Genomic DNA, 15,953 nt, shown 5'->3' on the forward strand with positions numbered 1-15,953 from the left:
TTATGTTTTAGCCCTGCTGATAGTGTTGGGAGGGCGGCGTCGGAGACTGAGTCAGGGGCAGGGCCCGCGTGCAATTCCAGCCTCAGTTCAAAGTCCCCCTTGTCTTCTCTGCCAGGGGACTTCCCACCAATCTGGGCACAGGAAGGACATTTCTGGTGGGTGTCACTCTTGGTCTCCACTGTTCCAAAGTGCCTCCCTGGACACCTTACCGACTTCAGAGGGCGTGTGCAACCGTCAGTGCAGGGGTGGGGGCAGGGGTGGAGGGGGCCCCCAGGAGAGCCGGAACCAGGTGGCCAGTCGCCCACAGGCCTGGACGTGGCCAAGCCCAGCGCCCCCGGTGAGAGGGGACCGCAGGCCTTTCTCCTACTCGGGTGGGAGTGAGGGGCACGTGAGGCAAATACAGGCAGTTTCGCTTTGAATTTAACACTGAAAATGCTTCTCCAGGACCAAACTCGGATCTGTCTTTATCCCAAACTTAACTTACACCTGGAGCTCTCCCTTCAGGTATTTGTGAATTTACTCTAGTTTTCAGTCTTTCCACAAACATTCCATAGGGTCTCATCTCCAATCCCTGAGTCTGAGAGGGAGGGAACGAGGGGTTGTTTTTCTGAATCTGCGTTCTTCTCTTGGGTCAGTGTTGGGTTGAACACCAAGATCACGGAGTGCTGAGAAAGCCAAAGATGGTTAATTTTTCAATCGTGAATCAATTTCAAGGACAGAGACACTGGTCTACGGAGCAGGCAGAAGCCCTCTTGTGTCCTGGGAACACACACATCAGTGACTCGAGAGGGAGGGCATTTCAGAAGGTCCTATAGGGGGTCTCCAAATTGTCCCTTATTACCAAACACCTTCTAGAACAGTCGTCAGAGGGCACATATTGCAGATATGTGTATTTGTGAATGTTCAACTTCCTTTCTAAAACTCAGCAAACATTCTGAGGACATAGGTAGGAGGTGTCACATGAGTAAGTCAAGTCATGAAAACACCAGCAGCCCTGACCCCCCTAGAGGGACAAAGCGCTGTGATTGGTTGTATTGAGAGTGTCTCGGGCCCCTGATGTTAGGCTGACTCCCTGACCCTCAGCTCCTTCAGGCCCGTGCCTGCCTTGTGATGGGGTCCGTGGTATGTCCCCAGCATTCGCAGGACAGCCACCGCGTGCCAGGTCCTGTCGTAAGCAACTTACATGCATTCGCTCACTCAGTCCCTGCAGCGGCGCTGTGGGGCTGTGTTGTCATAGACACGCGACGACACCGAGCCCAATGTGGGGATGACTCCTCAGAGGTCCCAGATCCAGGACCGCAGACCTGGTTGGGAGTCCAGGCACTGGTACTGGCTGTGGTGACCAGGCAAGGGACACACCCACTGGGAACTTGCGTGACACCCTCACAATCAGGGTAAAGCCCCGTTTCCTCCCTATGTCTGGGGGTATAGGGAGACTCGGTTGCTACCGTTAAGAGTCAGTTCCTGTATCACGGGAGCATTTTTCGAAAAGACCCCCAGCGAATGACCTACATCGGGCATCTCTTCCAAGCAGGGGTAGCAGAGTCAACAGTGCTGCTGTGCCTCTTCTCCCTGTGATATTTCTGAACGGTTATAACGAAGCACATTCCCCGCCTCCCTGCCCTCGGTGCATTTACCCGCATTGGAAGGGAGGGGAACGTAAGCTTCATGAGAGAAAAGTCCTTGGCTGTTCTGTTCTCTGCTACGTCTACAGCATCCAGAGCCCAGAATGCACACAGCAGGTGCTCAGTAAGTGCTGAGTAAGGAGAACTCTGGCCACATTAAGCGGAGGTCTCTCCAGAGACAGGGGTGAAGTGAGGCCTTGTGACTGGGAAAGTCACTCAGACTTTCAGTCCCTCATCGCTGGAACCAGAAGGCTGGTCAGGATTGGAAAAGGGAAGAGCTGGGAGCCTGCAGACTGAGGTTCCAGATTTTCCCACCGTTTATCAGCCATGGTGTCTTCAGCAAATAGCACAACATCTCCGGGCCTCAACGTCCCTGATCCGTGGAAGGGGCTCATTCAGGGGCACCCGCCAAAGCACCTGATCCTTATCTGTTGCCCAAGCGATGGAGGACATTCTTATTGACTTGTTGTCACAACCAGGGGAAGGAGCGATACTCACCGCTCACGATGACCTGGGTGCCTGGTCCAGACCTAAACTCCACATCCGGAGCCCGTTTCCTGAACTTCACACAGTAGTAGGTTCCCGTGTCTGCTGGGGTGATGTTACTGATGCGGATGGAAAAGTCCAGGTTGCTTCGCTTTGTGATGTCTGTAACAGTTGTTACTCGGGGGGAGTGGCAGTATCCGACAGAACTGAAGATTAACTCCCGGCCTGGCCCTGTGCCCCTGAACCACTCGACCTTCCCAATGGGGAGCAGGGAGGTCAGGGTGCAGCGCAGAGTGGCTGTCTCTCCGGCGGCCACAGACACCGACTTCTCGGGCTGGATCACCTGCAGTTCCGCCTCACCTGCCACACCTGGGGGGAGAACAAAACAGCTATTTAGCATCCTTGTGCGATCCTGTCCGTCCGCTCAAGTATTTATCCACAACAGCTTTCACTGAGTGCACACCGTGAGCCCAGCCCGCTGCGTGTACACGGCATGTAGCCCTCGCGACGAGCCTGTCACACGAGACCCTGTTACAGACGAGGAAAGCAAAACACAGAGAGATTCAGTGATGTGGCACACGGCAGGCGGACGGCCCCAGCCCTCTCTGAAAGCGTCGTGCTTTGCCAAATGATCCTGCTTGTCTGTGTTCTGGCCCCTTGGGGTGTTACGCTTTCTGGTCTCTTGCATTAGGTGGGGCCGTGAGACTTCTTTAGACCATTGTGTGTGAGCGGAAGTGATGGATGTAGTTTCTGGGCTGTGTGTTTAACTTCTGGAACCTCTATGGATCAACTTCCCTCCTTCACTAGCACGTGCACATGCTGGGGTCTGTTCTAGCAGCCTGGATAACTGAGTGGCAGTGATGGGCAGAGCTTTCAACACACACAAACATGAAGTTAAATGAGAAGTAAAATATTCTTTCAAAAATCTGTGGGTTTTTTTCTTATATCATAATCATATTATTTTATTTTTTTAAATATAGTTTATTCCAGTTGGGCTTAATACAACACCCAGTGCTCATCCCAACAAGTGCCCTCCTCAATGCCCATCCCCCACTTTCCCCTCTCCCCCATCCCCCCATCCACCCTCAATTTGTTCTCTGTAGTTAAGAGTCTCTTATGAGTTGTCTCCCTCCCTCTCTGTTTATAACTATTTTTCCCCCCTCCCTTCCCCCATGGTCTTCTGTTAAGTTTCTCAAGATCCACTATGAGTGAAAATATATGATATCTGTCCTTCTCTGACTGACTTATTTCACTCAGCATAATACCTTCCAATTCTATCCACGTTGCTGCAAATGGCCAGATTTCATTTTCTCATTGCCAAGTAGTATTACATTGTATGTAGAAGCCACATCTTCTTTATCCATTCATCAGTTGATGGACATTTAGGCTCTTTCCATACTTTGGCTATTGTTGAAAATGCTGCTATAAACATTGGGGTACCTGTGCTCTGATGCATCAGCACTCCTGTATCCCTTGGGTAAATACAATCCCTGTATGCTGGGTCATAGGGTAGTTCTATTTTTAATTTTTTGAGGAAGCTTCATACTGTTTTCCAGAGCGGCTGCACCAGTTTGCATTCCCACCAACAGTGCAAGAGGGTTCCCGTTTCTTCACATCCTCGCCAGCATCTGTAGTTTCCTGATTTGTTCATTTTAGCCACTCTGACCGGTGTGGGGTGGTATCTCAGTGTAGCTTTGATTTGTATTTCCCTGATGAGGAGTGACGTTGAGCATCTTTTCATGTATCTTTTGGCCATCTGGATGTCTTCTTGGGAAAAGTGTCTATTCATGTCTTCTGCCCATTTCTTCACTGGATTATTTGTTTTTTGGGTGTGGAGTTTGTTGAGTTCTTTATACATTTTGGATACTAGCCCTTTATCTAATATGTCATTTGCAAATATCTTCTCCCATTCTGTCGGTTGCTTTTAGTTTTATGATTGTTTCCTTTGCAGTGCAGAAGCTTTTTATCTTGATGAGGTCCCAATAGTTCATTTTTTTTCCATATTCAAAGTATTTTATTTATTTATTTTTTATTTTTTTAATTTTTTTAATATATGAAATTTACTGTCAAATTGGTTTCCATACAACACCCAGTGCTCATCCCAAAAGGTGCCCTCCTCAATACCCATCACCCACCCTGCCCTCCCTCCCACCCCCCATCAACCCTCAATTTGTTCTCAGTTTTTAACAGTCTCTTATGCTTTGGCTCTCTCCCACTCTAAACTCTTTTTTTTTTTTCCTTCCCCTCCCCCATGGGTTTCTGTTACGTTTCTCAGGATCCACATAAGAGTGAAACCATATGGTATCTGTCTTTCTCTGTATGGCTTATTTCACTTAGCATCACACTCTCCAGTTCCATCCACGTTGCTACAAAAGGCCATATTTCATTCTTTCTCATTGCCACGTGGTATTCCATTGTGTATATAAACCACAATTTCTTTATCCATTCATCAGTTGATGGACATTTAGGCTCTTTCCATAATTTGGCTATTGTTGAGAGTGCTGCTATAAACATTGGGGTACAAGTGCCCCTATGCATCAGTACTCCTGTATCCCTTGGATAAATTCCTAGCAGTGCTATTGCTGGGTCATAGGGTAGGTCTATTTTTAATTTTCTGAGGAACCTCCACACTGCTTTCCAGAGCGGCTGCACCAATTTGCATTCCCACCAACAGTGCAAGAGGGTTCCTGTTTCTCCACATCCTCTCCAACATCTATAGTCTCCTGATTTCTTCATTTTGGCCACTCTGACTGGCGTGAGTTGATATCTGAGTGTGGTTTTGATTTGTATTTCCCTGATAAGGAGCGACGTTGAACATCTTTTCATGTGCCTGTTTGCCATCCGGATGTCTTCTTTAGACAAGTGTCTAGTCTGGTTTTCTGCCCATTTCTTCACTGGGTTATTTGTTTTTCGGGTGTGGAGTTTGATGAGCTCTTTATAGATTTTGGATACTAGCCCTTTGTCCGATATGTCATTTGCAAATATCTTTTCCCATTCCGTTGGTTGCCTTTTAGTTTTGTTGGTTGTTTCCTTTGCTGTGCAGAAGCTTCTTATCTTCATAAGGTTCCAGTAATTCACTTTTGCTTTTAATTCCCTTGCCTTTGGGGATGTGCCGAGTAAGAGATTGCTACGGCTGAGGTCAGAGAGGTCTTTTCCTGCTTTCTCCTCTAGGGTTTTGATGGTTTCCTGTCTCACATTCAGGTCCTTTATCCATTTTGAGTTTATTTTTGTGAATGGTGTGAGAAAGTGGTCTAGTTTCAACCTTCTGCATGTTGCTGTCCAGTTCTCCCAGCACCATTTGTTAAAGAGACTGTCTTTTTTCCATTGGATGTTCTTCCCTGCTTTGTCAAAGATGAGTTGGCCATACGTTTGTGGGTCTAGTTCTGGGGTTTCTATTCTATTCCATTGGTCTATGTGTCTGTTTTTGTGCCAATACCATGCTGTCTTGATGATTACAGCTTTGTAGTAGAGGCTAAAGTCTGGGATTGTGATGCCTCCTGCTTTGGTCTTCTTCTTCAAAATTACTTTGGCTATTCGGGGCCTTTTGTGGTTCCATATGAATTTTAGGATTGCTTGTTCTAGTTTTGAGAAGAATGCTGGTGCAATTTTGATTGGGATTGCATTGAATGTGTAGATAGCTTTGGGTAGTATTGACATTTTGACAATATTTATTCTTCCAATCCATGAGCAGGGAATATCTTTCCATTTCTTTATATCTTCTTCAATTACCTGCATAAGCTTTCTATAGTTTTCAGCATACAGATCTTTTACATCTTTGGTTAGATTTATTCCTAGGTATTTTATGCTTCTTGGTGCAATTGTGAATGGGATCAGTTTCTTTATTTGTCTTTCTGTTGCTTCATTGTTAGTGTATAAGAATGCAACTGATTTCTGTACATTGATTTTGTATCCTGCAACTTTGCTGAATTCATGTATCAGTTCTAGCAGACTTTTGGTGGAGTCTATCGGATTTTCCATGTATAATATCATGTCATCTGCAAAAAGCGAAAGCTTGACTTCATCTTTGCCAATTTTGATGCCTTTGATTTCCTTTTGTTGTCTGATTGCTGATGCTAGAAGTTCCAGCACTATGTTAAACAACAGCGGTGAGAGTGGGCATCCCTGTCGTGTTCCAGATCTCAGGGAAAAAGCTCTTAGTTTTTCCCCGTTGAGGATGATGTTAGCTATGGGCTTTTCATAAATGGCTTTTATGATGTTTAAGTATGTTCCTTCTATCCCGACTTTCTCAAGGGTTTTTATTAAGAAAGGGTGCTGGATTTTGTCAAAGGCCTTTTCTGCATCGATTGACAGGATCATATGGTTTTTCTCTTTTTTTTTTTTGTTAATGTGATGTATCACGTTGATTGATTTGCGAATGTTGAACCAGCCCTGCATCCCAGGAATGAATCCCACTTGATCATGGTGAATAATTCTTTTTATATGCTGTTGAATTCGATTTGCTAGTATCTTATTGAGAATTTTGGCATCCATATTCATCAGAGATATTGGCCTGTAGTTCTCTTTTTTTACTGGGTCTCTGTCTGGTTTAGGAATCAAAGTAATACTGGCTTCATAGAATGAGTCTGGAAGTTTTCCTTCCCTTTCTATTTCTTGGAATAGCTTGAGAAGGATAGGTATTATCTCTGCTTTAAACGTCTGGTAGAACTCCCCTGGGAAGCCATCTGGTCCTGGACTCTTATTTGTTGGGAGATTTTTGATAACCTATTCAATTTCTTCGCTGGTTATGGGTCTGTTCAAGCTTTCTATTTCCTCCTGATTGAGTTTTGGAAGAGTGTGGGTGTTTAGGAATTTGTCCATTTCTTCCAGGTTGTCCAATTTGTTGGCATATAATTTTTCATAGTATTCCCTGATAATTGTTTGTATCTCTGAGGGATTGGTTGTAATAATTCCATTTTCATTCATGATTTTATCTATTTGGGTTCTCCCTTTTCTTTTTGAGAAGCCTGGCTAGGGGTTTGTCAATTTTGTTTATTTTTTCAAAAAACCAACTCTTGGTTTCGTTGATCTGCTCTACCGTTTTTTTAGATTCTATATTGTTTATTTCTGCTCTGATCTTTATTATTTCTCTTCTTCTGCTGGGTTTAGGCTGCCTTTGCTGTTCTGCTTCTATTTCCTTTAGGTGTGCTGTTAGATTTTGTATTTGGAATTTTTCTTGTTTCTTGAGATAGGCCTGGATTGCAATGTATTTTCCTCTCAGGACTGCCTTCGCTGCGTCCCAAAGCGTTTGGATTGTTGTATTTTCATTTTCGTTTGTTTCCATATATTTTTTAATTTCTTCTCTAATTGCCTGGTTGACCCACTCATTCGTTAGTAGGGTGTTCTTTAACTTCCATGCTTTTGGAGGTTTTCCAGACTTTTTCCTGTGGTTGATTTCAAGCTTCATAGCATTGTGGTCTGAAAGTATGCATGGTATAATTTCAATTCTTGTAAACTTATGAAGGGGTGTTTTGTGACCCAGTATATGATCTATCTTGGAGAATGTTCCATGTGCACTCAAGAAGAAAGTATATTCTGTTGCTTTGGGATGCAGAGTTCTAAATATATCTGTCAAGTCCATCTGATCCAATGTATCATTCAGGGCCCTTGTTTCTTTATTGACTGTGTGTCTAGATGATCTATCCATTTCTGTAAGTGGGGTGTTAAAGTCCCCTGCAATGACCACATTCTTATCAATAAGGTTGCTTATGTTTATGAGTAATTGTTTTATATATCTGGGGGCTCCGGTATTCGGCGCATAGATATTTATAATTGTTAGCTCTTCCTGATGGATAGACCCTGTAATTATTATATAATGCCCTTCTTCATCTCTTGTTACAGCCTTTAATTTAAAGTCTAGTTTGTCTGATATAAGTATGGCTACTCCAGCTTTCTTTTGGCTTCCAGTAGCATGATAAATAGTTCTCCATCCCCTCACTCTCAATCTAAAGGTGTCCTCAGATCTAAAATGAGTCTCTTTTAGACAGCAAATAGATGGGTCTTGTTTTTTTTATCCATTCTGATACCCTATGTCTTTTGGTTGGCGCATTTAATCCATTTACATTCAGTGTTATTATAGAAAGATACGGGTTTAGAGTCATTGTGATGTCTGTATGTTTTATGCTTGTAGTGATGTCTCTGGTACTTTGTCTCACGGGATCCCCCTTAGGATCTCTTGTAGGGCTGGTTAGTGGTGACAAATTCCTTCAGTTTTTGTTTGTTTGGGAAGACCTTTATCTCTCCTTCTATTCTAAATGACAGACTTGATGGATAGAGGATTCTCGGCTGCATATTTTTTCTGTTTAGCACACTGAAGATATCGTGCCAAGCCTTTCTGGCCTGCCAAGTTTCAAAGAAGAGATCAGTCACGAGTCTTATAGGTCTCCCTTTATATGTAAGGGCACGTTTATCCCTTGCTGCTTTCAGAATTTTCTCTTTATCCTTGTATTTTGCCAGTTTCACTATGATATGTCGTGCAGAAGATCAATTCAAGTTACGTCTGAAGGGAGTTCTCTGTGCCTCTTGGATTTCAATGCCTTTTTCCTTCCCCAGTTCAGGGAAGTTCTCAGCTATAATTTCTTCAAGTACCCCTTCAGCACCTTTCCCTCTCTCTTCCTCCTCTGGGATACCAATTATGCGTGTATTATTTCTTTTTAGTGTATCACTTAGCTCTCTAATTTTTCCCTCATACTCCTGGATTTTTTTATCTCTCTTTCTCTCAGCTTCCTCTTTTTCCATAACTTTATCTTCTAGTTCACCTATTCTCTCCTCTGCCTCTTCAATCTGAGCTGTCGTGGTTTCCATTTTGTTTTGCATTTCGTTTAAAGTGCTTTTCAGCTCCTTGTGACTGTTCCTTAGTCCCTTGATCTCTGTGGCAAGAGATTCTCTGCTGTCCTGTACACTGTTTTCAAGCCCAGCAATTAATTTTATGACTATTATTCTAAATTCACTTTCTGTTATATTATTTAAATCCTTTTTGATCAGTTCATTAGCTGTTATTATTTCCTGGAGATTCTTCTGAGGGGAATTCTTCCGTTTGGTCATTTTGGATAGTCCCTGGAGTGGTAAGGACCTGCAGGGCACTTCCCCCGTGCTGTGGTGTATAACTGGAGTTGGTGGGCGGGGCCACAGTCAGACCTGATGTCTGCCCCAGCCCACCGATGGGGCCACAGTCAGACTGGTGTGTGCCTTCTCTTCCCCTCTCCTAGGGGCGGGATTCACTGTGGGGGGCGTGGCCCATCTGGGCTACTTGCACACTGCCAGGCTTGTGGTGCTGGGGATCTGGCGTATTAGCTGGGGTGGGTAGGCAAGGTGCACGGGGGCAGGAGGGGCAGGCTTAGCTCGCTTCTCCTTAGGTGATCCACTTCAGGAGGGGCCCTGTGGCAGCGGGAGGGAGTCAGATCCGCTGCCGGAGGTTTGGCTCCGCAGAAGCACAGAGTTGGGTGTTTGTACGGAGCGAGCAAGTTCCCTGGCAGGAACTGGTTCTCTTTGGGATTTTGGCTGGGGGATGGGCGAGGGAGATGGCCCTGGCGAGCGCCTTTGTTCCCCGCCAAGCTGAGCTCTTCCATCTGGGGGCTCAGCAGCTCTCCCTCCCTTTGTCCTTCAGCCTTCCCGCTTTCTGAGCAGAGCTGTTAACTTATGACCTCCTAGACGCTAAGTCGCGCTTGCTGTCGGAACACAGTCCATCCGGCCCCTCCGCTTTTGCCAGCCAGACTCGGGGGCTCTGCTTGGCCGGCGAGCCGCCCCTCCGCCCCGGCTCCCTCCCGCCAGTCCGTGGAGCGCGCACCGCCTCGCTGCCCTTCCTACCCTCTTCTGTGGGCCTCTTGTTTGCGCTTGGCTCCGGAGACTCCGTTCTGCTAATCCTCTGGCGGTTTTCTGGGTTATTTAGGCAGGTGTAGGTGGAATCTAAGTTATCAGCAGGATGCGCGGTGAGCCCAGCGTCCTCCTACGCCGCCATCTTCCCTCCAGGATCCCAATAGTTCATTTTTGCTTTAAACTCCCTTGCCTTTGGAGATGTGTTGAATAAGAAATTGCTGCAGCTGAGGTCAAAGAGGTTGTTGCCTGCTTTCTCCTCTAGGGTTTTGATGGTTTCCTATCTCACATTCAGGGCTTTCATCCATTTTGAGTTTATTTTTGTGCATGGTGTAACAAAGTGGTCTAGTTTCCTTCTGCATGTTGCTGTCCAGTTCTCCCAGCACCATTTGTTAAAGAGACTGTCTTTTTTCATTGGATGCTCTTTCCTGCTTTGTCAAAGATTAGTTGGGCGTACATTTGTGGTCCAGTTCTGGGTTCTCTATTCTATTCCATTTGTCTATGTGTCTGTTTTTGTGCCAATACCGTACTGTCTTGATGATTACAGCTTTGTAGTAGAGGCTAAAGTCTGGGAGTGTGTTGCCTCCCGCTTTGGTTTTCTTCTTCAATATTACTTTTGCTATTTGGGGTCTTTTGCAGTTCGATACAAATTGTAGGATTGTTTGTTCTAGCTTAGAGAAGAATGCCAGTGCAATTTTGATTGGGATTGCATTGAATGTGTAGATTGCTTTGGGTAGTATTAACATTTTAACAATATTTATTCTTCCAATCCATGAGCACAAAATGCTTTTCCATTACTTTGTGTCGTCTTCAATTTCCTTCATAAGATTTCTACAGTTTTCAGCATACAGATCTTTTACATCTTTGGTTAGGTTTATTCCTAGGTGTTTTATGGTTCTTGGTGAAATTGTAAATGGGATCAGTTTCTGTATTTCTCTTTCTGTTGCTTCATTATTGGTGTATAAAAATGCAGCCAATTTCTGTACATTGATTTTGTACCCTGTGACTTTGCTGAATCATAATCATATTATTTTAGTTTCTGAATGCTATTACAACAAATTATTTTTTTAGGTTTTTAATGTTTATCTATTTTTGAGAGAGAGACAGAGCGCGAGCAGGGGAGGGGCAGAGAGCGAGGGAGACACAGAATCTGAAGCAGGCTTCAGGCTCTGAGCTGTCAGCACAGAGTCCAACGTGGGGCTCAAACTCACAAACCGTGAAATCATGACCTGAGCCGAAGTTGGATGTTTAACTTACTGAACCACCAATGTGCTCCATAACGAATTATTTAAAACTTAATGGCAAAACCTACAGAAGTTTATTATCTTATAATTCTTGAGGTCAGAAGTCCAAAATTGGTGTTGCTGAGTTAAAATCAAGGGTCAGCTGAGCTGCATTTCTTCTGGAGTTAGGGTTTTTGTCTTTCCAAATTCTAGAAGCTGCCCACAATCCTTTTCTCACGGTTTCACATCTTCCAGTCACTCCAAATTCTTGCCTGTCTTGTCACCTGTCCTTCTTTAATTTTGACTTCCCTACCTCATTCTTGTAAGGACTCTTGTGAATATATTTGGGCCACTTTGATAATCTCGGATAATCTCCCCATTTAATAGTCTCCAGTTAATCACTTCTGCAAAATCTTTTTTGGCATATAAAACTATTCACAGGTCTAGGCGTTATAAAACGGGCTTCTTTGTGGGGGACATTGTTCTGTCTACCACATATGTATCCCCAGACTATTACAGAAACCAGTTACTGTAAAAAAACTTTTGTATGAGCCATTGCTACACAGGCTGAGAAGCAGGCAATTTACTGGAATCTGGAAGAAGGACTTTTCAAGCAGTGAACTGGTGAAACAGTTTGTGAAATAAAACTAGAAATCAACAACAGAACAAGAAATAGTATATTCTCAAATTTATAGCAATAAAAGAACTCATTCTTAAAAAAAGCAAAAATTAAGCAAAAAGGAATCACAAGGGAATTTAGAGAACACCTTGAGATGAATGAAAATGGAAACACAACTTGCCAAAACCTACAAACTGCAGTGAAAGCAGCTCTAAAGGGAAATTTATGGCTGTAATGCCTACATTTAAAGAGAGGAAAGATCACAATTCAGTTAACAACTATGGACCTTGAGAAATCAGAAAAAGAAGAGGAAAAATAAACCTGAAGGTAGCAGAATGAAGGAAATAAAAAACACTAGTGTAGAGATAAATAAAATGCAAATAGGAAAACAACACAGAGGGACACTTGGACTGTTTGTGGGAATGCAAACTGGTCCAGCCATCATGGCAAACAGTATGGAGGTTCCTCAAAAAATTAAACATAGAGGGGCGCCTGGGCGGCTCAGTTGGTTGAGTGTCCAACTTCGGCTCAGGTCATGACCTCACAGCTCGTGAGTTCGAGCCCCGTGTCGGGCTCTGCGCTGACAGCTCGGAGCCTGGAGCCTGCTTCAGATTCTGTGTCTCCCTCTCTCTGCCCCTCCCCTGGCTCAAGCTCACTCTCTCTCTCGAAAACAAACATTAAAAATAAAAAAAAAAATTAAACATAGAACTACCCTATGAGCCAGCAGTTGCACTACTATATATTTGTCCAAAGGATACAAAAATGCTGATTTGAAGGGGCACATGAACTCCAATGTTTATAGCAGCGCTATCAACAATAGCCAAATTATGGAAAGAGCCCAAATGTCCATCAACTGAGGAATGGATAAAGAAGATGTAGTATGTATATACAATGGAATACTATGCAGCCAGAAAAAGCAAGAAATCTTGCCATTTGGAACAACGTGGATGGAACTAGAGGATATAATGCCAAGCTGAATAAGTCAGACAAAGACAGATACCAAATGAGCGCACTCATATGTGGAATTTGAGAAACTCAACAGATGAACATAGGGGAAGGAAAGGAAAAATGAGATAAAAACAGGGAGGCAAACCACAAGACACTCTTAAATACAGAGAACAAACCGAGGGTGGCTGTAGGGGAGGTGGTTGGCAAGATGGGCTCAATGAGTGATGGACAGTAAGGAGGTAACTTTTTGGGATGAGCATTGGGTGTCATATGTAAGAGATGAATCCCTGGGTTCTCCTCCTGAAGCCAAGACTGCACTAGATGTTCACTAACTTGAATTTAAAGAAAATCTTGGAAAAAAAAAAACCCATCAACACTAAAAAATCAAGTGCATTTCTATAAGCGAGTGGTGACCAATTCAAAAGGGATTAGAGAATAATTCCACTTACACTAACATCAAATAGTATAAAATGCTTCAGAGTAAAGTCTCACATGGGGATGAAAGACTTGTACACCAAAACGTGTAAAATGTTTTTGCTGAAAGAAATGAAGGAAGACATAAATAAATGGAAAAACTTCCTCTCTTCGTGCATTGGAAGACTTCATATTGTTAAGATGTCAATACTACCTAAAGCAATCCACAGATTCAATACAATTGTTATCAAAACCCCCGTGGCATTTTTTTTTTTTTTTTTTGCAGAAATGGAAAAGCCCATTCTAGAACTCATATGCAATCTCAAGGGACCCAAGATCACCAAACAATCCTGGAAAAGAGTGTAGTTGGAAACCTCACATTTCTTGATTTGAAAACCTACTACATAGTATATTAATTAGAGTACTATAGTACTGAAAAGAATAGAGGGATAGAGCAATGAAATAGAATAGAAAGCCTAGAAATAAACCCTCACATATATGGTCAAAAGATTTTCAACAAGAGTGCCAAGACCATTCAATGGGGGAAAGAGTAATCTTTCCAACATGAGACGCTGGGAAAACTGGATATCCACATGCAAACAAAGGAGTTGAACCCTCACCTTACTCTATATAGATAAACAAGCTCAAATTGGGTAAAGGGACCTAAATATAAGAGCTAAATCAATAAAATTCAGAGACAAAACTGTAGGCAGAATTTATGATGTTGGGTTTGGAAATGATTTCTTTAATTTTTTAATTTAATTTTTTAATGTTTATTTATTTTTGAGAAAGAGAGAGAGAGAGCCAGAGCCTGAGCAAGGGAGGGGCAGAGAGCGAGGGAGACACAGAATCTGAAGCAGGCTCCAGGCTCTGAGCTGTCAGCACAGAACCTGACAGGGCTCGAACTCACAGACCACGAGGTCATGACCTGAGCTGAAGTCAGATGCTTAACCGACTGAGCCACGTAGGCAATATGACAATGATTTCTTGGATAGAAACCAAAAGCGCACATAACAAAATAAAAATATATATGACTTGGACTTCGTCAAAATTAAAAACTTTTGTGTGGGGGCTCTTGGGTAGCTAATCAGTTATGTGTCTGATTCTAACTCAGGAAATGATCCCATGATTCATGAATTCAAGCCCCACATAGGGTTCTGTGCTGGCTATGTGGAGCCTGCTTGAGATTGTCTTTCTGTCCCTCTCTCTCTGTCCTTCCCCTGCTCCTATGCTCTCTCTCTTAAAATAAATACTTAAACTTAAAAAAAAAACTTTTGTGCAGCAAAGGACAATATCAAAAGTGAAACAGAACTCAGAATGGGAGAAAATATTTGCAAAGCATGTGTCTCAGAAAGGATTAATAGCCAGCATATATAAAGAACTATAATTCAACAACTAAATAATGAACAGCCCAATTAAAAAAAGGACTTAGGACTAGAATAGGCATTTCTTCAAAGAAGATATTCAAATGGTGAGTAAGCACATGAAAAGATGTTGAACATCACTAGTCATTAGAAAAATGAAAATCCAAACCACAATGAGATACCCCTTCATCCCTGAGAATGGCTTTTATCAAGCACAACAAAGCAAAACCAAAATACAAGAAAATAAAAATCAGAAAATAAGGATTGAGTAAGCTGTAGAAATTGAAACTCTTGTACATGGTTGGTAGGAATATAAAATGGTGCAGCCACTGTGGAAACAGTGTTTTTTTTTTCATGAAAATTTAAATATAGAATTACCATATGATCCAAATATTCCAATCTTGGGTAAATACCCACCAAATTACAGGTATGTAATCAGACATTTGTACATCCATGTTCATAATAGAATTATTCATAATAACTGAAAGGAAGGAGAAAAAACTCATTTTTTTTAAGTTTATTTATTTTGAGAAAGACAGAGAAATCACCAGTGGGGTGGGGGGCAGAGAGAGAGACACACACAGAATCCTAAAACAGAATCCTAATCCACACTGTCAGCACAGTGCCTGTCATGGACCTCGAACCTACAAAACCATGAGATCATGACCTGAGCCGAAACCAAGAGTCAGACACTTAACTGACTGAGCCACTCTGGTGCCCCAGAAAAAGAACTCATTTTCTATCCATAGATGAGTGCATACACAAAATGTTGATAGATATATACAATGGAATTATATTCAGTCTTAATAGTCTGATATGTACTATGATATGGATGAACTTAAATGTCATTCTACGTGATATATGCCACATACAAAAGGACACATAAATGATTCCACTTACATGAAGCACCTAGAAGAGACAGATTCATAGATACAAAAAAGTATCTATAAGTATAAGAACAGAGGTTACCAGTGGCTGTGGGGGAAGACGGAATGGAGAATTCTTGTTTAATGGATGCAAAGTGTCTGCTTCGGTTGTTGAAAAAGTTCCTGAAACGCACAGTGGTGCTGACTTCCCAACTTTGTGAATGTATGTGAGGCCACTGGCTTGTACCCTTAAAAATGGTGAGAGGGTAGATTTTATGTGATGTGTAGTTTAGCATAATTAGAAATATGGCTTCAAAGAAGGTGATCGCGCCATGTAGAGCCTTTGAGTTGGACTAAATGGCCCGAGGACAAAGAAAATTGTTCCAGGGACTGGTAGATTTGAGAAACATGTCCTTGAAGGAGGACATAGCACCATGGGAACACCTAAACAAAAGAAATAGTAGTCTGCAAATTTTTCCGTGTTCTGAAAAGAGTTGTGGGAGGTGGCCTATGTCGGGACATTGAGTTATACATTGAAGGGACACAGTCATTTTGGGGGCATTCATTTCACTTCAAGTGCAAGACTTTACAGTTGGATT

At 42.9% G+C, this 15,953-nt stretch overlaps 2 protein-coding genes across 4 annotated transcripts in view; both read right to left on the minus strand.

The window, feature by feature from the left end:
• Positions 1-15,953, minus strand: part of LOC125936750 (signal-regulatory protein beta-1-like) — a 140,189-nt gene that overhangs the window by 87,796 nt on the left and 36,440 nt on the right. The gene's annotated exons all lie outside the window — the stretch shown is intronic.
• The window catches only part of LOC125936752 (signal-regulatory protein beta-1-like), a 52,300-nt gene continuing 36,363 nt past the window's right edge, over positions 17-15,953 (minus strand). For 2 of the 3 annotated variants that reach the window (XM_049651039.1, XM_049651040.1), the window contains one exon: positions 17-2,480. In XM_049651039.1, coding sequence (XP_049506996.1) covers positions 2,095-2,480 — 386 coding nt within the window. In that variant the 3' untranslated portion in view covers positions 17-2,094. Of the gene's footprint in view, positions 2,481-2,574; positions 3,261-15,953 lie in introns of those variants that run through there. The other variant, XR_007462107.1, reaches the window with a different exon arrangement.

Source organism: Panthera uncia, assembly GCF_023721935.1.
Source record: "Panthera uncia isolate 11264 chromosome A3 unlocalized genomic scaffold, Puncia_PCG_1.0 HiC_scaffold_11, whole genome shotgun sequence".
NCBI lineage: Eukaryota > Metazoa > Chordata > Mammalia > Carnivora > Felidae > Panthera > Panthera uncia.